The sequence below is a fragment of the Sturnus vulgaris genome, chromosome 9 (genome assembly GCF_052056855.1).
Source record: "Sturnus vulgaris isolate bStuVul1 chromosome 9, bStuVul1.hap1, whole genome shotgun sequence".
NCBI classification, from domain to species: Eukaryota; Metazoa; Chordata; class Aves; order Passeriformes; family Sturnidae; genus Sturnus; species Sturnus vulgaris.
Genome location: NC_142251.1, coordinates 10,617,277 through 10,637,197, shown reverse-complemented (window position 1 = coordinate 10,637,197; position 19,921 = coordinate 10,617,277). Strand labels below are relative to the sequence as shown.

The 19,921-nt window shown below is 51.7% G+C and overlaps 2 protein-coding genes across 4 annotated transcripts in view; both read left to right on the top strand.

The window, feature by feature from the left end:
* Positions 1–375: 375 nt before the first annotated feature.
* KLF17 (KLF transcription factor 17) lies at positions 376–4,106 on the top strand. 2 transcript variants are annotated; one of them, XM_014872103.2, is made up of 3 exons: positions 376–687; positions 935–1,910; positions 2,746–4,106. In XM_014872103.2, the coding sequence occupies exons 1-3, from the start codon at positions 562–564 to the stop codon at positions 2,919–2,921; spliced, it is 1,278 nt and encodes a 425-aa protein (XP_014727589.2). In that variant the 5' UTR covers positions 376–561; the 3' UTR covers positions 2,922–4,106. The 2 variants fall into 2 exon arrangements, with proteins under 2 accessions (XP_014727589.2, XP_014727590.2); XM_014872104.2 differs by having other exon boundaries at positions 382–654.
* A 5,235-nt stretch (positions 4,107–9,341) lies between these two features.
* DMAP1 (DNA methyltransferase 1 associated protein 1) overlaps positions 9,342–19,921 on the top strand; it is a 29,069-nt gene continuing 18,489 nt past the window's right edge. Inside the window, exons 1-6 of one of the 2 annotated variants that reach the window (XM_088169766.1) lie at positions 9,342–9,465; positions 9,838–9,993; positions 12,612–12,703; positions 13,039–13,234; positions 17,538–17,696; positions 18,829–18,996. In XM_088169766.1, coding sequence (XP_088025892.1) covers positions 9,892–9,993; positions 12,612–12,703; positions 13,039–13,234; positions 17,538–17,696; positions 18,829–18,996 — 717 coding nt within the window. In that variant the 5' untranslated portion in view covers positions 9,342–9,465; positions 9,838–9,891. The other variant, XM_088169767.1, reaches the window with a different exon arrangement.

The following is a 19,921-nucleotide window of genomic DNA, read 5'->3' as shown; positions in this document are numbered from 1 at the left end:
CCACACATTGGGTGCATGTGACACGGCCACTGCCCTGCCCCACTCGGGACAGGGTGCCGGGGGACGTCCGGCCCTGCCGCCCACAGCCCCCCTCGCTGCTCCTAGTGTGGGCAAGGCTTAAGGGCGCCGCTGCCCTGCTCACGTCGCGGGCAAGATTCTGGCCTCCACGATCCACAACAGCACCCTTAACTCTTGTCCCCCGTGGGACACTCTCGCAGAGCAAGGCAAAGCAAGGCATGGAGACCCCACCGCTCTGCCCGTCCTCTCCCACCCCGTGCGGGCTCCGAGCGCGGTCGGGACAGCGGCAACTGCCGACCCCCACCCGCCAGGGCAGCCCCGCCGGAGGGGGCGTGGCTCGGGCTGCAGCAGAGCCAATGGCAAGTGGCGGCGGCGAATATCAATGACGGCCGGGCCAATCGGGACGCAGCCATGCTGTTAACAGCTTAGGGGCGCGGGGCGGCGCAGAGCAGCTCTGCTGCCACGGGGAGCGGAGTGGTGCCGGGCTCCGAGCACCGCGCTCCCCCAGCCCGCCCCGGCCCCGCTGCCTCGGCCCGGTTCGCCATGGCGGCGGCCGTGGACGAGAGCGCCCTGCCTTCTATCTCCACTTTCGCCAACTTGATGCCGCTAGAAGAGCGGCCCACCGATATGCTCCACGTAAGCACCTGGCACCGGGAAGAGGGTGGCAAGGTGGGTACGGGACGGAGCGTTCTGGGCTGGGGCTCAGCCTGGCTGGGGTGTGGGGGGCAGGCCGCCTTCCCGCCGTCGGAGGGCGCCCCGGGAGCGGCGCGGCGCAGCGCAGCCGGCGTGGTGTCGACCCGTCGGACGGGTTGGGGGGAGCCGCCGCCCCCAGCGGGAGGCGCGAGCCGCGGTGTTGGGGCGGCGGATGCCGCCGTAACCGTCTGCTCGCCGATCCTGACGTTTCATTTTCCCGCAGAGGATGCTACAACAGGATGGCCCCGCTGCCGTCAAGAGGGAGGAGGATGACCTGGGCAAGTTCGTAGACTTGGACTTCATCCTGGCGCACACTAGTAGTGGCGGACAGGGGCCGACCGGCCCCAATTACCCCCTGCCCGAGACCCCCGAGAGCTGCGGCACCACCTACGACAGCGACGGCTCGTACTCCACGCCGGGCAAGTTCCCGGCGCCTTACTCCGAGGGCCAGGGCCACAGCTACGTGGCTGAGCTGCTCACCCCGGACCTGCCCGGCCACTACGACCTGCAGCGGAGGGAGTACACGGAGCTGCGGGTGTCCGGCGGCCCTCACCACCACCCTCCCCACCATCACCACACGCCTCTCCACCCGGCCCTAGCCCGCCCACTGCCCCTGGACCCCGCGCAGTCCTTCGGGCCCCGCATCAAGAAGGAGCAGCCGGAGGAGCGCGCCTGCATGCTGGGGGTGTCCGCCGCCGAGTACCTGGGACCGGGCGGCGGCGAGCACAAGCCACGCGTGGCGCCGGGTCCCGGGCCGGGACCGGTGCCGGGGCCGCCGCTGCCCTACCCAGGCTTCCCCCACGGCCGCTTGGGGCCCCCTGAGGAGCCGCTGCCTGGCGCCGATCCCCACCTCTTGGCCGACCTGCCGCCCCACTACGCCGTGGCCCCACACCGCTATGCGCCCCACTTCGCCCCCCAGCCGCCACCGCAGTTTCATGGACATTTCAGTGTTTTCAGGGAGCCCCTAAAGGGGCCGGGGCCGGGCCCCGCGGGGCTGCCCGGGCTGCTGGTCACGCCGCCCAACTCCCCGGTGCTGGAGTACTTCCCGGCCGGGGCTGCCCCCGAGGACTGCAAGCCCAAGCGCGGCCGCCGCTCGTGGGCGCGCAAGCGAACGGCCACGCACAACTGTGAATACCCGGGCTGCGGCAAGACCTACACCAAGAGCTCCCACCTCAAGGCGCACATGCGGACCCACACGGGTAAGGGCGCGCCGGGGCGGGGACGCTCTCAGAGGGTCCCGGGCGAGGGTATCGCGGCACGTGGTGAGACCCGCGAGCGCGGTTCCGGGGATGTGAAGGGGCGTCGGGGAAGGTGACACGGGGGGATGCGTGTCGTGTGGAGAAGACTCCTGCGGTATGTCAGGGAGTGCACGGTGGGTCCTCGTGGTGGGGCTGTGTGAGGGCGCCCAGAGATAGCCCGCAGTCAGCATGGGGCTGTGTGAAGGCGTTCTGCGTATAGGGCAGGGGGCAATGGGAATGGATCCCGAAGTGCTCAGAAGGACCCCCTGGTGGGTCTTGGCAGGGACACACAGGATCCAAGGCACGTAGTGAGACCACTTTTGTGGCGCCTCCAGTTGCTGGCTTTGGCACTCGGGGGTGCTTGAGGCGGCGGGACTTGGGGACATGGAGAAGCCCTCCACTTGGGCTAGGGACAAACAAAATAGGGAGACAGACTGGGGGGTTGTAAGGTGAGACCCTCTGGCCGAGCTGGGACGGGGCACATGGTGCCATGCCACAGGAAGGATGACCTGGGGACCACCCACAGTTTAAAGTGAAGTAGGGACACATGGGACGGATGCTGTAATGGGGCAGGAATGCCCAGAGAACAAAGCTTTGCACACGGGGAAGGGCAGAAAAATGGGGGACAGAAGGGGAAAGTTGGGCCGGCAGAGGTGTGCACTGGGGCTCCCATCTCCGAAGGGTGGGGACCAGGGAACCCCTTTGAAAAGGGGGATGCGGGGTAGGACGGCACGGAGCTGAGGGCATAGGGAGGGTAGGAACCTACAAGCCCACTGACACCCCCTCTCCTCTGCAGGCGAGAAGCCCTACCACTGCACCTGGGAAGGATGTGGCTGGAAATTTGCCCGCTCCGATGAGCTGACCCGCCACTACCGCAAGCACACAGGGCACCGGCCGTTCCAGTGCCACCTCTGCGAGCGCGCTTTCTCCCGCTCAGACCACCTCGCCCTCCACATGAAGCGGCACATGTGAGCAGTGCCTGCGGCCGGACTCGATGTCCTCAGAGCCAGCTCACGGTGTAAATAGCGTCGGGCCAGGGATAGCAATGGGGGAGCAGCCTGGCCGCCTAGCCCTCTCCGCTTGTAGTTGATAACTAGTTTTCTCCTCCTGCCCCTGTGAGAGCTGGCCCAGCCAAGTGGTGGGGAAGGGCTGCTTTGGGGATATATGTGGGGAGCAAAACTGGAAGAAACACCTGCCCAGGCATAACCACTCAGCTCCCCATGCCTGGAGGGTTTCCCCCAGCCAGGTACCTGGTGAGTAGCAGGGCTGGTGCATAAGGGCTCTGTCCCCAGAACTCCTGGCTTGTTTTGGCATCAGCTTAACCTTCTCCCAGATTCTGGCACCCCTCCTGGCTCTAGGGGCTGTGGTGGCTGACTCTGGCTGCGTTTTGGCTGAAGAGCCATGCCAGTCGGGCACGTCGTTTGTGGTGCTGGGAAATGGGTTGCTGGTTGTGTCGGTTGTGATCATCAGAACAAAACTTCCTGACCCAAAGACCATAGTGGATGGGGGGAGGGTGGGATTTGACTGGCTCATGGCTATAAAGGTTTGCAGGTGTTGGCAGCACAGCATCACCTTGCACAGAGGGCAGGGATGCCCCCGTCACCAGCCTGGGACCCCTCTGGGCAATCCAGCCCTGACCATTCCCAGTTTTCTGCTCAAGAGCCTAAATTGTCTCTCATGGCTCTTGTCTGCTTTATTTTGTCTTGTTCTTCCCCTCAGGATGACACCAGGTACTGCTGCAGCTGCCTTTCCCCGTGCTGCTTTTTAAAATTTAGTATGTAAAGGACAGTGAGTCCAGCTATGAATGCCCAGGTCTCTGCTATACTTGAAACTTTTGTAGGGGGGGGGACAAAAAAGAAAGCTCAGAAGAAAATGAGTCTTTTTATGTGCAGCTTCTGCAAAGCAATTTGTAAATTAAACAAAGCAGTAATATATAAATGTTTCTGTTTTTTTAATATATTTTCTTCCAGCTGGGAACACAGATGAGTCTCAGCTTTGGGAAGTGCACTGTTCCCGTCTGTGTATATTGTTAATTAACATTTCTCTGCTTGGGCACATTAGGTCTCTTGCACTCTGAAATGTTACTTTTCTTTATATGCAAACTGTTGAAATATTGTGATCTGCTGTATAATAAATAAACAAGATGTAAACATGAAAGAGCCAGGAGAGTTTACTTTAAAGGTTTCTTCTAAGAGGAGAGGGTGAGGCTGAGCTTGTTTGTCAGTAAATATTTACATCGATGTTCATTTCTGCTTAAGTTAGCTGCGGAGGATCGATGGGGAACGCCCAAGCCTCGGCATCTGAGTAGCATCTCCTGTGCAACAGCTCTTGAGTCACCCCACTTCCCTGTGCCTCAGTTTCCCTAATCTGCAGATGGGGCAATTGTGGCACTGGGATGGTGTGACTGGTCCTGCAGTGAGTCATCTCCAAGGGGAATGGCAGCCGAAACTCAACTGAGAGCCTTGCTGGTCCCGAATTCTTCCCGAGCAGTCCTGTCCCGCTGTGCCTCACAGTGGGAGCTCTGCAGTACTGGCCTTGTGGTCACAGCCAGGAGGGAGGTTGGTGCCAGCTGCCTGGTCCTGGGTGCTGTCTCCACTGTCCTCCTGAGGATGGCCTGGCAGCTTGGTGGGGTTCAGGTGCTGAGGTTTCCCTGCGTTAATAGGTGGTGACTCAGCACAAGCATGCTGGCAGGTCCTGAGCTCAGCAAGCAGGTCTGGCTCCATCCCTCCCTCCCACAGCTGATTACCTGTGATGCACGAATCCCTCTGAAGGCAGGAACTTGTCCAGACCTGACACCATGCTGGCAATGCAGGGAGCACACAGGCTGTATGATGCTCTGGCCCAGGGTGGTGGTGGCAGCAGTTCCCTCCTCTTGTACTCACCACTGCAATCCCCATCGGCTTGCCAGGGCTGGGGGGTGCCCTGGGGCTGTGTGCCCTGCAAGTGGAAGTGGGATGTAGCTGGGCTGATCCCACTCTTCCCCATTCAGATAGGAATGGCAGAGCAGGTTTGATGTTCCCCTGAGGAGTGGCTAATATTTAGTGTTGGGCTCTTTGTTCTGGGACCAGAACCCAGCCTTGTGCTCTGTCCTTGAGTAGGCACAAATGCATGGGTGATCTCAGGCAGGGTGGCAGGAGTTTGGGACATCATGTTCTGCCTGTAGGCCCGAGATCAGGACCATGGGGCCGCATCCACAGGTGTCATAGATCCATCAGGCTCAATCACTTGTCCTTTCCACTGCTGCCTCCACACTCTGCTTGCCCCACTTTCTGAGAGGTGACTGTGTTTGGGACACATGTGGCCTGTGATGAGGTACTGGGGAAGTCTTGTTCCTGGGACCACCAGGAAAAAGCTACAATGCCAGGGGATAACTGGGACAAAACTTCTGCCTCTTCCTTGGAGACTTGTTCAAAACGTCACATGGAGGGAGAGGGAAAGGTGTGGGCTGTTTGAATTAGCGATGAGTCAGGCTGGCAAAGCCAGATGGGGAGAGTGCGTGCCTGCGTGTTTGTGTGCGTATAAGTAATCTCTGGCTTTGTGTTTTTATTATGATTATTATTTTTATTTCCAGGGGAACGATGAATTTCTCCAACCATCCCGTCCCACTGGAAAGGCTGGCTCTGCTGTCCTGTCCTCCCTAAGCATCCTGGGAGCTGGAGTGACGGTTCACGGTTGTTTTGAGGTTCAGCTCTGAGATCAGAGCACAAACTAGTTCTTTCTCGCCTTTCATCATTGCTGTGCCAGGGCAGGAGTGAGGTCCGGCTCTGCTGCCGCTACCTTACATGGAGGCAAGAGCAGGGGAAGGTGCTTTGGCTCCTCCAAACGGAGCTGATCTGGGTTTGCTCCCTGTGCCTGAGGCAAGGCACTCCTTCAGGCACACAATGGGGCATGGAGTCAAATGGACCATCATGGCTGGGAATCACCGCATGGCAGGGGATGAGTGGCTGTAGTGGAAAAGACAATTATGGTTACTTTGTTGTTAATAAAGAACACCCTCTTCCAATTGCCTGGACCAAGACACACTCTCCATTGGAGGAGGGAGGCCAGTCCTCTCCCCAGCAAAACCTGCCTGGCAAAGTGATGAGAACAGCAAAGAAAACACCTTTGGCAGCACTGAAGGAGGCATGGCTGGGGTGCAATCCCTATAGTACGTGCACCTGCAGTCAGCGGGAGAACCCGGAGCCAGGCCATGTCTCGCTTCCTTTTCCACCTTGGTCATGTCCTGTCAAAAAGAACCCGAGAACTGTGCAGAGGTCCCTGAACCCTCTATAACTCTTAAGCCCCATGGTTTTTGGGGTACAGCTGACCTGGTCCAACGAGGAGGCAAGTGGGTAAAGAAAGGAAGGAGCAAGGTATGGAGAAACACCTCACAGCAGAAGTGTGAGTCGTGGCCACAGTATGACCTGGCACCATGCAGTCACCTGCCAGTTGGAGAGGGGTGAAAGAGAAGCTTGAGTGGGCTTCTGTTGCCTGGGGATGACCCAGCTCATGGGGAAACCCCCATGCTACAGCCAACAGGTCCCACAGCTGGTCTAGGATTGTCGATCTATAGGGAGAAGGAATGTTGCAGATCTGAGGGTTCCTTGGCTAGGGCTTGACCCTGGGGATGTTGTGGTCCATGGGGACAGCATGTAGCTGGGGAGGGGACAAGAGTGCTGTGGGTGGGATGCAGCCTGGATGGTCCAGGGTGGGAGGATAATTTGGGGGTACTTAGACACAGGCTGACATAGACCATTCATCACCACAAGGTCAGAGCTTGGAGTCCCTAGGATCAAGGTGTCCCTGCTGAAGCACGCTCCCAGGGCCTCTCATCAGAGGAGCAGTGGGAAGTGCCCCATCCCTGCCACAGGGGGAAGGTCCAGCAACCTGTCTCCATGTCCGTGCTGCTTGGGGTGGGCCAGGTGCCACGATAACGGGGCTGTGGCTGTCACCGCACCCTTAGGAAACATTTGGCTTCAGGCACCTGAACCCACGGGGAAGCGATAACTCCAGGCTCACTTGCCCTGCCTGGACCCACACCTGGCGCTGTTGTGCCTTAGTCACACACTGAGAGTTTTTCCACTGCCGGGCCCCAGATAACCTTCTCCTGCTCCACTGGCCACAGTGTTTGCACTTGTCCTCCTCCGCTGGTGCCAGGCTGGGAGACACACACACCCTGAGCCGTGGTCCAAAGGCACGCACACCTCTGGCCTCGGGCCACCTTTGGTCATGCTGGGCAGCCAGGGCATGGGCAAAGGGCGTGAGGTTCATCCTTCCCCAGCATCCTGAGGTGGGTGAGGAGCTGGCCTGGAAGGGGCCTTCCTGTCAGGGATAAATCTGGGGGCACATGTCTACCCCAGTTGCTTGGTGGCAGATTGCCCAGGCTTGGTACCCTGGACATGCCTGGTATCCAGGACAGCTGGGAGTGGGAGATGGTGTTGCAGTGATAAGACAGTGATGCCAGAGTTCCAGGGCACAGGAGTACTGGGCTCGTCCTCGTTGCTGGCTTTCCCCGACTCCCTTCATTCTCTCGATTCTCCTTGTGCCCTGATGAAGCAGGACCCTTGTGGTCACAGTCTTGGCACAGTCCCAGTGCAGGACTTAATGACAGACCAGGTACATGACTCAGGTTTCCAGCCTTTCTCCTTTGCTCTGTGCAAGTTCTGGGATGCAGTGGCCAGAAACAATAACTCCAGGCCCCCCCTGAAGCAGTGCTAATTGCCTTGCTGATGAGCCCATTAGCAGAAGCACCTAGTTAATGTGTTTCACCTGCAGGTCCATACAGCTCCTTGTGGGACACAGCTCCTGAGGCTCACAGAGATGTGGGGGAGGCAGGCCGATAAGTGGGAGATATAATCAAAAAACGCACTGAATGGCCCATCTGTCTCTGCGTTTTATTTTTTGGAACCGGCTTTTGTTTTCTTTAAGTGCTGTTTAACAGGGGGAACGGACTGTGAACAACCCCCCCCCCCCCCCCCCCCCATGAGTGGCAAAAAGAGAGGCCGCTTTTTTGGTCTTACAAAGCTGTCCATGCAGCCGCAGTACCAGGCTTGCCAGGCAGGAGGAGACTGCAAAACTTGGGAAAGCCTTGTCTCCCTCTGCAAGCCCACCTTGGGTGAATGTGGACCCCACTTCCAGGACAGCTGCGGCAAAGAGCAAGGAAATGTACTAGAAATTATTAGCAGTGTCCACACACACACACTGATGGGGGACGACTTGGGTGGATGAGGCAGAGCTGAGAGCAAATAGGTAGGACAGGGAAAACCTCAGGATCAGCTCTGTCCCTGTGGAAGGGCCAAGATGCTAAAAGCCATCCCGGGTAGTGTGGAAAGGAATAGAAAAGGGATAAATGATTTTTGGGGACAACAGATGGTACTCTGGGGAGCGTCACATAATGTTCCTATAATGGCACAGTGGCACTGGCTGGGCGCTGATACAGAGGTGATGTGCCAGTCCTCGTGGGAAGGGTTCACCAACAGGATGCGAATGGTGCTAACTTCAGCACAGCCAGGCTGGCGTTAAGGGATTCCATGTAAGAGCAAGTGGGGCTTAACTCATCCCAGGGCTGCACAGGAGAAGAGATTCCCCTCAGAGGCACTCCCTCTCCTGAACTATCCAAAGCGGCCAGCAGGTCCCAGTGAATCTCTGTGCCTTGTGCAGAAACCATCTGCTTCAGGTAAACCTCTACCAGGCAGCCTTGCCGTGCTTTGATCTGACAGGAAGGTGATTTCTCGAAGTCCCCCTGGCCCTACACTGTTTTCTCCCGTTTCCTTTTTTCCCCATCTCTTCCCACAGGGAAGAGGAAACAGGACAGTCTTATTAATTAATAAAACTTTCACTCCGGGCTGCCTCATGTGAGCGCTGCAGCTCTGAGGCACAGACCATGAGGGCGAGGAGCGCATGCTGTGGCACACGAAGCCAGGCCGAGCAGCTCGAGTGCGGCTGGCACCGGGCTGGCCCCTAGCACGGCTGCCGGGGAGAACTGGACAGGGCAAAGCCGCCAGCGAGCGCCTCGGGAAAGGAGACGGAATAACTCCTCATGAGCTCTGCGGGAAACTAGGGTCAGCCCCGGGACTCCGGGAGAGCTGCAACCCACGACAGAGTCCCCGAGGGAACGGGGTCGCAGCACCTGGGGCCACGACAGGCACGACGAGCGGACTCGCGGCGCCCTCTCCCCGCCCCGCGGGCCGGGCTCGGAGGCGCCGGTCGGGCGCGGCGGTGCTGCCACCTCCTGGCGCGGGAGCGAGCTACGCCAGCAGCGGGCTGTACGCCCTGAGTGGGGCGGGGGTGCCGACACCCGGTTGGGGCCGGGCGCTGCCGCGGGGCCGCAAAAAAAGCGGCGCCGGCGGCCTCGGGCCGAGCGGCCACGACCTACCAGCAGCGGGACTCGAACCCGCCATCCTTCGCTCTCATCCTCGTGTGGTGTGTCCCTGAAAGCGCTCCGGGCACTTCCGGGCGCCTCTTGGCGGGAGCGGAAGCGGCGCTGCCCGGGCCGCCGTATGCGCCGCACGTCCCGGTGGCCGCGGAGCCGGCGCCGGTGGGTGCGCGGGTCCCGCTCTGAGCGGGGCGGCCGCGGCCGCGCGGGGAGCGCCGCGTCCCGAACGCCCTCCCGCGGGCCTCCCGGGATCCCCCCGCGGGGCTGCGGGCTGCGGGCGCGGCGTGCGGAACCCCCGGGACCCGCCGGGTGCAAGGCCCCGTTGTTGGGCCTGGCGGGGGGATGGGAGGCGGCCGAGGGGGGTGTGTGTCTATGTAGATGTAAATGTGTGAATGTGCGTGTGCATGTATATGCGTGTGTGTGCGCAGATATCCGTGTGTGTATGTATATACACACGCACCTACGCGTGTTTGTATGAGTCCGGGATACCCCCGCGGGAGTTAACCCCCGACCCCCGGTTTCCCGCCCTCCCAGAGCTGGAGGGGACGGACAGGACGGCGCAGAGAAGGCCACAGGGCAGGCGGAGACATGGCGACGGGGGCAGATGTACGGGACATCCTGGAGCTGGGAGGCGTGGAGTCAGAGAACACGGGCACCATCAACAAAAAGGACATCATCAACTCGGATAAGGTGACCTGCAGTGCCCTGAGGGGCTGCTGCGTGATTTCTGGGCACTTACTGACCTTGCCTGTGGTGTTTGGGGTGAATATTGGAAGAAAAGATGGAATAAAGCGTGTACCTTCTTAATTACTTGTGCTATGGCATCTGGTGTGGGATTTAAGCTGGAGCTGTGTAAGTGGTGTCCTACTGAGCTGGGCCAGGCCCTAGGACATTCTCCGCTGTCTCTAAAATTCTAATTTTGTGAGGTATCTAGCCTCAAAGCAAATGGAAATAATATAACACAGTCTTGTTTTAGAAGTAAGAAAATATTGTCTGACTAGTTTCAATGACAGAAGTCTTACAACCTGTGTGGGGAAGGCATGTGGCTGGGGTTTTGGACAACTGGGATGCATTGCCTGCGGGAACGTGGCAAGTTAATAAGCTCTGTTAAGGATGTGTGACATGATGTGCTGCATTCTGTGTGGTAATGTGCTACAGTATCTTGTTGTCTTCTGTATTTTATATTTGGGCAAAGTCGTGGGTGTCCCATGTTTTGCAAGGTGTTGGGAAGGTCGACTTAGGAGTAGTTATGAGATGTGGAGGTGCTTTGAAATGAGCCCAGGGAGCTCTCTTATGGAGATGGTCTGATTTGAAGTAAAGCCTGTGTATTCAGGGAAAAAATCAAAACAAAACTAAATATACACAACCACTCCATCCCCAAAAGCACTTCCTGGCTGTTACTGTTTTCCTCCTCTGAAATGTTTGTTTCTGAAGAGAAGCACTGTAGTTTCACTGCCTTGCTAAGGCACACTGGTGTAATGGACAATCAGTGAGTTCCAGTCATTTAAAGGCTGAAATGCTGAAATTCCCAGTTATCAGCTGTGTTGGTGAACGGTGTCTGGTGAGCAGCCTGTTGGCTGGATTCAGCCTGCAGTGTTGCCGCTGAGTGTTTGGAGTTATGAGTTCTTTGGTTTAAATATACATGTGTGTTAGGCAGCAAAGAGCCAAAGGAGTACTGGTTGCTGGCTGTGTCTTTGGAGCAGGGACCAAGATGGTTTTCTCTTCAAGTTTACTGTAATGGGAAAAGAGAGGAAGGGAAGGTACTGTGAAAAGTTTTAGGAGGGGTGCAGGAGGCCACTTGAATGAAACATTCTGATTTTCTGCAAAGTACTGAAACTAAGCCAAACCAAAGGTGTAAGCTGTTATCACATGGAGAATGTAAAGTTGCTAATAACAGTGCAGCACTTGCTCAGGAAATAGATCTGTTCTCAATTAGAAAAGAAACAGATTGATGTCTTGAAATCACAAGAGAACTATGAAGTCCTTTCCAGTCCATTAGGGACTGAGAATGTTAAAATAAAAATTACTAGGCATAAAAACATTTAAATCAGCATGACCAAGTAATTTGTTCTCAACTCCTAAAAGAGCTGGGTGAGCTGATCTCTGGCCTGCTGATATTAACTTCTAATAAATCTGGGAACTTAGGGGGAACTCCAGAAGCCTGTGTTCACACAAGGGTATGTGGTGACCTGTGGGTAACTGCCTTGGTTGGCCTTACATTGCTCCTGGACAAAGTGATGGACACACTAGGAGAAAGGTGTTTGATTGGCAATGAAAAGGTGCTGATATAATGCATGTCTGTCATGAAGTTTTATGGAAAGTAGTTGTAGTCCAAGATGACAGGGACTTATTTTTTTCAGTGGAATTTTTAATTTGCTTGCTATAAGTGACTGTATGGATTTAACATAATTTATGATGCAGTGTTAGTTTTACTACTGGAAAATATTCAGATTTAAAATTTGGTAGAGATTTGGTAATCAAGTATGTAATAGTAGTGACTGGGCTAGTAGTAGTTATAAAGATGATACAGTTAGACCAAATGCTCAGTAAACTTTTCCCTCTAAAATAAGGTGTAACTTCTTAGTGTTGCTATTACTGTACCTACCTAAATCCAAAGCTGATGAGCTGATACAGTTGATTATTGATAAACTTTTATATGGGTATGAGTTGGACTGTGTCTTAGAGACCATCAGTTCTGTCAAGAGTTTAGGGGCCGGGTTGAGTTGTGTACACTGAATTCCTCTTATGAAGAAACTGTCAAAAAATTGTTTGCTGTGTAAATGGGAGAGTGGAGCTGGGACCAGAGAGCTTTGGTAGGTGATACTGGGGGTTTTGCCAAGGGGCTACTCCAAGAGTTTAATCATAGGTGGTTAAAACTGAAGCTGCTGCAGAACAAAGTGACAAAATCTATAAAAAGCTGGGAAGATATTTCTTATTTATTGTCTTCTTGAAAAGGTAGAGAATCACTTAATTAAATGCATTAATACCTCTGAGGGAGGACAGTGCTTGCCTAGTAAGAAAGGACTTAGTGCACCAGCCCATGCAATCTACAGCCAGATGTTCAGAGGTTGGAATTTAAGTGTGTTATCAGCAAGAGCAAATGTGGGTACTGGTGAGCCCTATCACTGAAGGTGGGTACGTTCTGTCTGTCAGTGTCTTACACCAGGAATAGGCACTCTTGTGGAGAAATTCAAGGTGTCTAAAACCAGATAAAAGTAAAAACCATCACAGGGCACCAGGTTATACAGTTTTAATGTTCCCTCAGGAATTTCTGCATCTGAATCTAAAGTGCAATTCTTTTGTTTCAGAAAAAATCCAAGAAATCTTCAGAGACATTGACGTTTAAGAGGCCAGAAGGAATGCACCGAGAAGTTTATGCACTTCTCTATTCTGACAAGAAGTAAGAGCACATGGTCATATGTGCAGGTTGTGGAGTGGCCTGGGCTTTTGGTGGCAGGGCAGCATCCTCTTGAAACCAGGGGCAGTCTTGCTTCCCAGATGGATTCCCCTCTGTGCTCGGCCCATGTTTGTGCCCTTCTCTTAGTCATGGACAGTGTCTGTTTTCTCTCTTCTAAATTTGAGGGGTTTGCCTGATATAGGAAATTTAATTCTTTCCTAATCTCAGCTGGGAACAGCACCTGCTTTTATATCTGCAAAAAGAGTTCTGAGCCTGAAATCTCTTTGGGTTTGTCTTGAGCTGCTCCTTGCTTCTCATAGCACTTTTCTCCACCACAGGGATGCACCTCCGCTGCTGCCAAGTGATACAACTCAGGGTTATCGAACAGTAAAAGCAAAACTGGGCTCCAAGAAAGTCCGGCCATGGAAGTGGATGCCTTTCACCAACCCAGCAAGGAAAGATGGAGCGATGTTCTACCACTGGAGGAGAGCAGCAGAGGAAGGGAAGGATTACCCTTTTGCCAGATTTAATAAAGTAAGTGGGAGCACATTCAAACAAAAGCACATAAATAGCAGCTGGAAAATACCCTTCAGCCAGTTTCTTGGCTGTCCATACAGGAAGTTGATTCTTTCAACAGTGAAGGCTGAGTTAGATCTGGTAATTGTATTGCACCATGACCTGCAGCCATGTGACCATGGACTGATATCTCCATTACATTCAGGAGAAGTGGGCTTTTGTATGTGGTCAGAGCTTGCTAGAGACCCCAGTGTTTCAGGTGTGTAGTCATGGATTTGGTGAGGAGGACTCGTGATACTTACCTCTGTTCCTGACCAACATCCTCCCCCTGATTACAGGCTCAGGGTATTAAAAGGTATTCTATTCTGAGTGAGACATAAAAGTCATAAGTCTTGTTATTTTGCTCAATATGAAAAAAATAGCTTGAGCTTCATGGCCAAAAAGGTGGCTTGCAACCTCTTGGCCAGATTCCAGCACAGATGCTGAATTACTTTGTGTTCCCTCTGAAATTGCTCTCCTGGTATCAGTGTGGTGCAGTCCCCTGTTCTTTGCGTCTTACATTAAATTGCCACAATGTGTTGTTGTAATCTCCTGCTGTCTTTTGTCCCAGATGTATCTGCTTTGAGTGGCTGGGTCTTTCATGTGTATGCACAAAGAAAACTACATCAAGATTTATACTTCAAAGTCAGGACCTCCAAAGTTAGGAAGGAGCGGAGTTAGGGTGCTTCCATAATGTAATTTAACTCCCTTCATGATGCAAATCTGAAAGAGTGAAAAAACCGTGTGCTAACATGATTCCACAAAAGCTCTGCTTGTGTGTAACCGTATACAATATTTTAAGTTTGTAACCCACAGAGCATCAGCTCTAACAAAGCTTGGCTTCCTGCAGAGTTAAGTGGTTGGTTGACCTTATATGTTAGAAGGCTCAAGCGCTGACTGATGCTTTTCCTCTAGCTGGGACATTGGTAAGAGCCTCCTGTGGTATCTCTTCTCTGATGTCTGGGGTGGAAGTCTGAAGTATGACTCACTTAGTCGAGGCACCTATGTAGCTGTCTGAGTGAAACTTTGTGAGGCTAATTGTTTCTAAGACTCTACTGCTGGAACTGGTTTTGGCTGAGTTCAACTGAGTTTATCAGAGGGGGCCACACATCACATATGGGTGTTTTAATTATAAGATTCTCGTTTCCTTAACTTTATCAGGTACTGTGAACTGACATACAGAAGAGCCTTCAGCAAGGCTGTAACCTTTAGATTAGTGGTACAGACCTCTGCCATCTGCAGATGCACAATTCTGTGATATCAGGAGCAAGTTGTTATCCTTGTGGTGCTGTAGTTGACAAAGTTGAAGGCACTGATGAAGAGTTTTGCAGATATTTGGTTTATCAGAGGAAATTTACTTACTTTTCTTTCGTGGGTTTCTTCTCACATACTTGATATTTCTGGCTGAATCTTTCTCTCTCCTTGGCATGAGCCTGTTTTCCTGTGTTGGTCACTCAAGCTCTTTAACCAAGCTTCTGGGTCACTGCTCAGTTGCTTTTCCTTTTCTCTGTGCTTCCAGTCTCCAATACAATTCCCTCCTCTTTGTTGTGAGATCCAAAATGTGAACTTGGGTTTCACCATGTACACTGAGCCTTGTTTCAGGGTGTGAAATAGGAGTCTAAAAGCGGCTTTGCTGGTGTTAGAGCAAAGTTTTCTCTCAGTCAATACTGTTTTTTTTGGATACCATCAGTAAAGGCTTAGCCAAAGAGTATGAGAAGAGGGCAAATACATATTTTCCTACCTTATGGTGGTCTTTGGTTTAAGGATTTCTTAATTTTAAATTTGTATTTAATAATTCTTGCTAGGTACATTCAGGGTAGAGAGCTGCTTTGTGAGTAACCCATGCTAATGAGTTCTTCAGGTTAATTTTGTGTGGTGTGCAAAGGTGCTTTCTTCTGCTCATTTCAAACTGCTGCCTTGTGGTTTAGTCCCTCTGAGATCTTGTGTTACATGATGTAGTAAATTGTCCTAGCTGTGTACTGTGTTTTCTGTAATGTGACATGCCCTCCTGTGCACTCCTTTGTTCTCAAATATCCTTTCTTTTGAAATGGGTGGACTAGGAGTGAGTGTTGCACTTAGGAGAGCACGGTGGATTTATGTGGGCTGTTTTTCTCTATTTCCCTCATAATTTTTACTGTTTGATTTGTGTTTTCACCTCTGTTAGGCACTGTGCTGATGTTTTCACAGAGCTGACTTGTGGCTCCAGGATGCTGAGCAGTTTCAGCTAATTTAATACTCATAATTTTGTGAGTTTATAGTGTGAAATATTGGACTGAGAGAGGGTTTCTGGGCCATTGAATCCTCCTCTTTGCTTTTTCAGGTCCTGCCACAATCTAGTCCCTTTCATAAACTGATCAAGTTCCTTTTGAAAAGCACTTGGCTTTTCCTGCCCCTGTGCTTCCTTGGGAAGCTCTTCTAGATTATCTTTGCTCCATTTCATTTCCAGGTTAAATTTTCCATGTTAAATTGGCATTTCTTTGCAAGTCAATTTCTTTGTTCTTATTTCAGTTGTTCTTTTCTTCCCATGAGTATTCCTTTTATTTCATCTAGCATACTTGAAGCCTGCAGTCAGATTCTCTTTCAGACTTCCTTTGCTAGGCTCTATTCTCTTCCAGTCTGCTGTGGGAAGACAAGCTCACCACCCCATTACTCATGTTCTTTGTACTTGTTTCCATTTCAGTGCATCTTTCCTGACCAGGGATCAGTAGTGTTGTAGTTGGTATTCCTGCCAGTGTTCTTGTTTTGCAGTTGAAACCCTGCCAGTTTCTGCTGGAAATCCCTCTCTGGGGGTCATATTTGCCTTTACATGGTTATGTTGCATTTGAATGTATAGTCAACCGGTGGTTGGCTCAAGCTTTCCATCTGTTCCCACCTTCTGATTTCTCAGTGATTCTCACCTGAGCAGCCATGAGTGGGTGCTGAGGAAGTGTTCTGGAAGTGTCTTTGCTCTTGTTGCTTTCTCTTGTCTGATAGGGTATCTGCCACCTTCCCTTCCATCCCCTGCAGAAGGCCCTGCTGGCTCTTCTCGTGTGTATGTGTTCCTCTAGAAATTATTTTGTTTCATGATGTGCATGAGACATCATTAGAGTGTCTGATAAGATGACCTTGCTCCCGCTGGAAGTGGTACTTGAAGGTTTAGTTTCAGTGCATCCCCAAGAGATCTGCTTCACCTTTGAGTTTTTGTGTCTAAATGATAGAGGAAGGGCAGTAGACCTAAAGAAGTTATATTTTGGAGGCTCAGAAATGCTCATCAGAGCTGTATGGAGTTCATGAGGACGACTTTTCTGGTGACAAGACACAAAACCACTGAGATGTTGAAGCACATCTGCTGCTTGCATGAACGCAGTTTTCTTCTGGAGGCAGGACCTCCTCAGGCTGAGCAAAGTTTTGCTTCTTGAGGAAGTGAGTGAGGGGAAATAAGGGAGAAAAGCAAAGGCTTGTTTATGCTTTTGCTTTACCACATGCTAGGATTTCCCCTATATAGTAAGTACTTTTGCTGTTTCTTTAGTACTCATGTGACACCTGTGTTCTGGATAGAGCCCTTGCAGAGCAGTTCCAGGATAATGGCAGTAGTGTGGGCTTGGTCTTTTAGGCACCTGGGACACTGTGAGAGCTGGGCTGTCATTTGGTTCTGTCATTCTGCTGGGGAAAAGATCTATGGGGAAGGGAGGGACAAAGTTACTTGCCAAGTTTATGGCCTTCAGTTGTACAGTACACAGTCTTCAAGATCTTCATGATACTGTCTGCACAAAACATGAAAGAAGTAGTCTGAGTATCAAAGCAGAAGGTGTGCTAAAGGCTGGGGATTACTGCTCCTTGCCTTTCCTGTTCTTCCTGTACAAGTGAGCATGTCCCAACCCAAGTAAAGAGTTAATTGTCAGAGCACTTTGTGCCAAGGTATTGGTTTTGCTGTATGGGAGGAATGCAGGGAGGCTGGCTGAACCTTGGTTTCACTGTCATGTTAGCCTGAAGTTTTGAAACCCATAGTCAGGATGTGGGTTGCTGACCTCTGCCTGTGTCAACCATTTGAAATAGGTTTCAACCTCCTAGGCAGTAATTTCTGGTAGGCTTCCCTGAACGTCTCATTATGGCCTTGGGATCACACATTGCTCCATATCAAGTCCTCTGCCTGCTCCTCATGTTTCCTGTCAGGATTCATTGCTCAGGGTCCCCGCAGCCCCCTCCTGTCAGTGCTGTGCTCATGCTCTTGGCTCAGGTATCTTGGCAGTGAGGAGGGCAGTGCTGCAGGAGAGCTACCATGGTTTTTCTCTTCTTTCCACAGACAGTGCAGGTTCCTGTCTACTCAGAGCAGGAGTACCAGATGTATCTCCATGATGATGCGTGGACCAAAGCTGAGACAGACCATCTCTTTGACCTGGCTCGGCGCTTTGATCTGCGCTTTGTGGTCATTCACGACCGCTACGATCACCAGCAGTTCAAGGTGAGTCCTGGGGGCCAAGTTGCTGCTAGCAACCTGCTGCTATGGCATATGCAGGGTTTTCTGCACTTGAAAGACCAAATTACCCTTCGTATCAACTTAATTAGGGGAAAATAATGAATTATTGGCAGCAAGGAATATTGAATTTCCAGCACAAGACATTGCTGCTTGCTTTGTTTGTAATTCAATCTGCTGTGACTTGTTCTCATTCCCTGTTGTGTTTTATTAGAAAGTTAGAAGGTTTGCACCTGCCAGGAGAACATCTTGTTGTTCCTTGAAGATAAGGCAGTTGAGGAGTTTAATTGAGCAGGCTAGATGTTTTGGATTTCAGTCTAGGCCCTTGGAGAAAGATCTGCCAATGAACCCTGGGGGCTGGGACTTCTCCGTGGTGCTGCTCCTGACTTGTGGTCTGACATGGTGCAAGTTTCCATCATCTCTGCTGTGAAATGGACCATCAGCAGTCTGAAATTGCAGCCCTGGAGTCATGATTGCTGATCTCCTATACTGCTTCCATGCCTCCAAGTGACATAGGGAATAATGTGACATGTACAGAATAGCACTAAATGCTGTTTCTGTTATCCTCTGAAATGCTCACATGAAGTGCCTGTAGCAAAGTTAAATAACAAGAGTATGGCCAGCTGAGCAGCCCAAAGTCTTTTGTGCTTGGGTTAATGGAACACAGCTCAGACTTCATGAAATCATGGGCAGTGAATTGATGCAGCTGATACCCTCTTGGCTGTGACTTGAATGACCGTTGTCTGGAGCAGCTCAGAGACCTGCACATTTATTGCAGTTTCCTGCTCACAGGCTTTCTCCTCTCAATTCTCCTTGCATCCTTTTATCTTCACTGCTTGGGATGCTTTACTGCTGTATTGTCTCTAAACCCTCAGCACTGTTGGATCATTTGGTGGGTGTTTTTAAAGCTGTGAACCCGTGACAGTTAATGCATTCACTGAGAAACTCCTCCTTCCCTGTCATTCCCCTAGCACCTGCAAGGGCTTCTGCTGGCCTTCCTCCCAGGCACCGTGTCTTGTGCTGTATGTGACATCCTTCAGCTGGTGGTCCTTAGGTGGCTACTGCACAAGGTTTTGCTTAGTTCTTCCATAATGTTGTCCTCCTGTGATGTCTTCCACAGAAAAGGTCAGTGGAGGACCTGAAGGAACGGTATTACCACATTTGTGCCAAGCTGGCAAACATTCGTGCAGCTCCAGGCACAGACCTAAAAATCCCAGTCTTTGATGCTGGCCATGAGAGACGAAGGAAGGAACAGCTGGAAAGGCTTTACAATAGGACACCAGAGCAGGTAACTTGGGGAAGAGAGCATCACTTCTCCAGAAGATTGATAAGTTGAATTAGTAGGTGTATGATGCAGGCCAGAGGGTGGGAAAGATAAAGAAGGGCTGGGCAAGAAAAAAGCAACACCCAAGTACAGCTTTTGTCCCTTTAAGGAGTTTAAAAGGACAATAATTGAGAAATCTGACTATCCAGGAGAAAGGCCTACATGAGCAGAGTAATCGTCTCTGGTAGCTGCCAGGACTTTCTCAGTGACACTGACCTGTATTAGTCATCTGATAGAAGCAAATTCTCAGTGTCCTTATGGGTACAGGAGTCTTGTGGAGAGAGTTATTTATTTGAGATAATTATTTATTTAAAAATCTTTCCAGAAAACATCAAAGACTAAATCCGCATGCTTAGTTTTTCTCTATGTTCAAGTCATGTAAAGATCCTACAGTTTAGAGATTAAGAAAGTGTGTTCTCCATAGGCTGGGGGAGAGCATCCTTTTCAGTTAGTTGCCTCCAAGGAAAGTTCGTATGTGACTTACTCTGCTTCCTCTCCATTTATAGGTGTCAGTACTAGGCACAGCTGTTCTGGGTTCTCTATGCTATGTCTAGGGAGGGGAGCTAGCTTTTCACAACGCTCTATTTGCAACTACAGCATATTTGGGCTTTAACCCTTCTGTCTGTGCTTTTGGTCTCTGAAAGATGGGATTAGTAATTATGGATTGTTGAAGAGTGCATCATAAATGTTGTGATACAATACCTGCCATTCTGTAGAGTGGCATTGCCATGGGTGCACAGTAAGGTTATGGAATGTAACATCCTCTACAAATCCAAGAAGTTAAGCAGGACCATAAAATCATTCCCGGGCTGGCCCAGGGCAGAACTGTTATCGGTAGATGGCCCCATTGCCTTGCCAGGCCTCCTCTGCTCTCTGACTGCCCTGACGT

What these genes read in the sequence shown, in the direction of transcription:
- KLF17 (XM_014872103.2), top strand. Translation starts at nt 562, where the DNA reads ATGGCGGCGGCCGTGGACGAGAGCGCCCTGCCTTCTATCTCCACTTTC. An exon ending in ACCGGGAAGAGGGTGGCAAG is followed by an intron (nt 688 to 934) that starts GTGGGTACGGGA and finishes ATTTTCCCGCAG; the next exon opens with AGGATGCTACAACAGGATGG. An exon ending in GCACATGCGGACCCACACGG is followed by an intron (nt 1,911 to 2,745) that starts GTAAGGGCGCGC and finishes TCTCCTCTGCAG; the next exon opens with GCGAGAAGCCCTACCACTGC.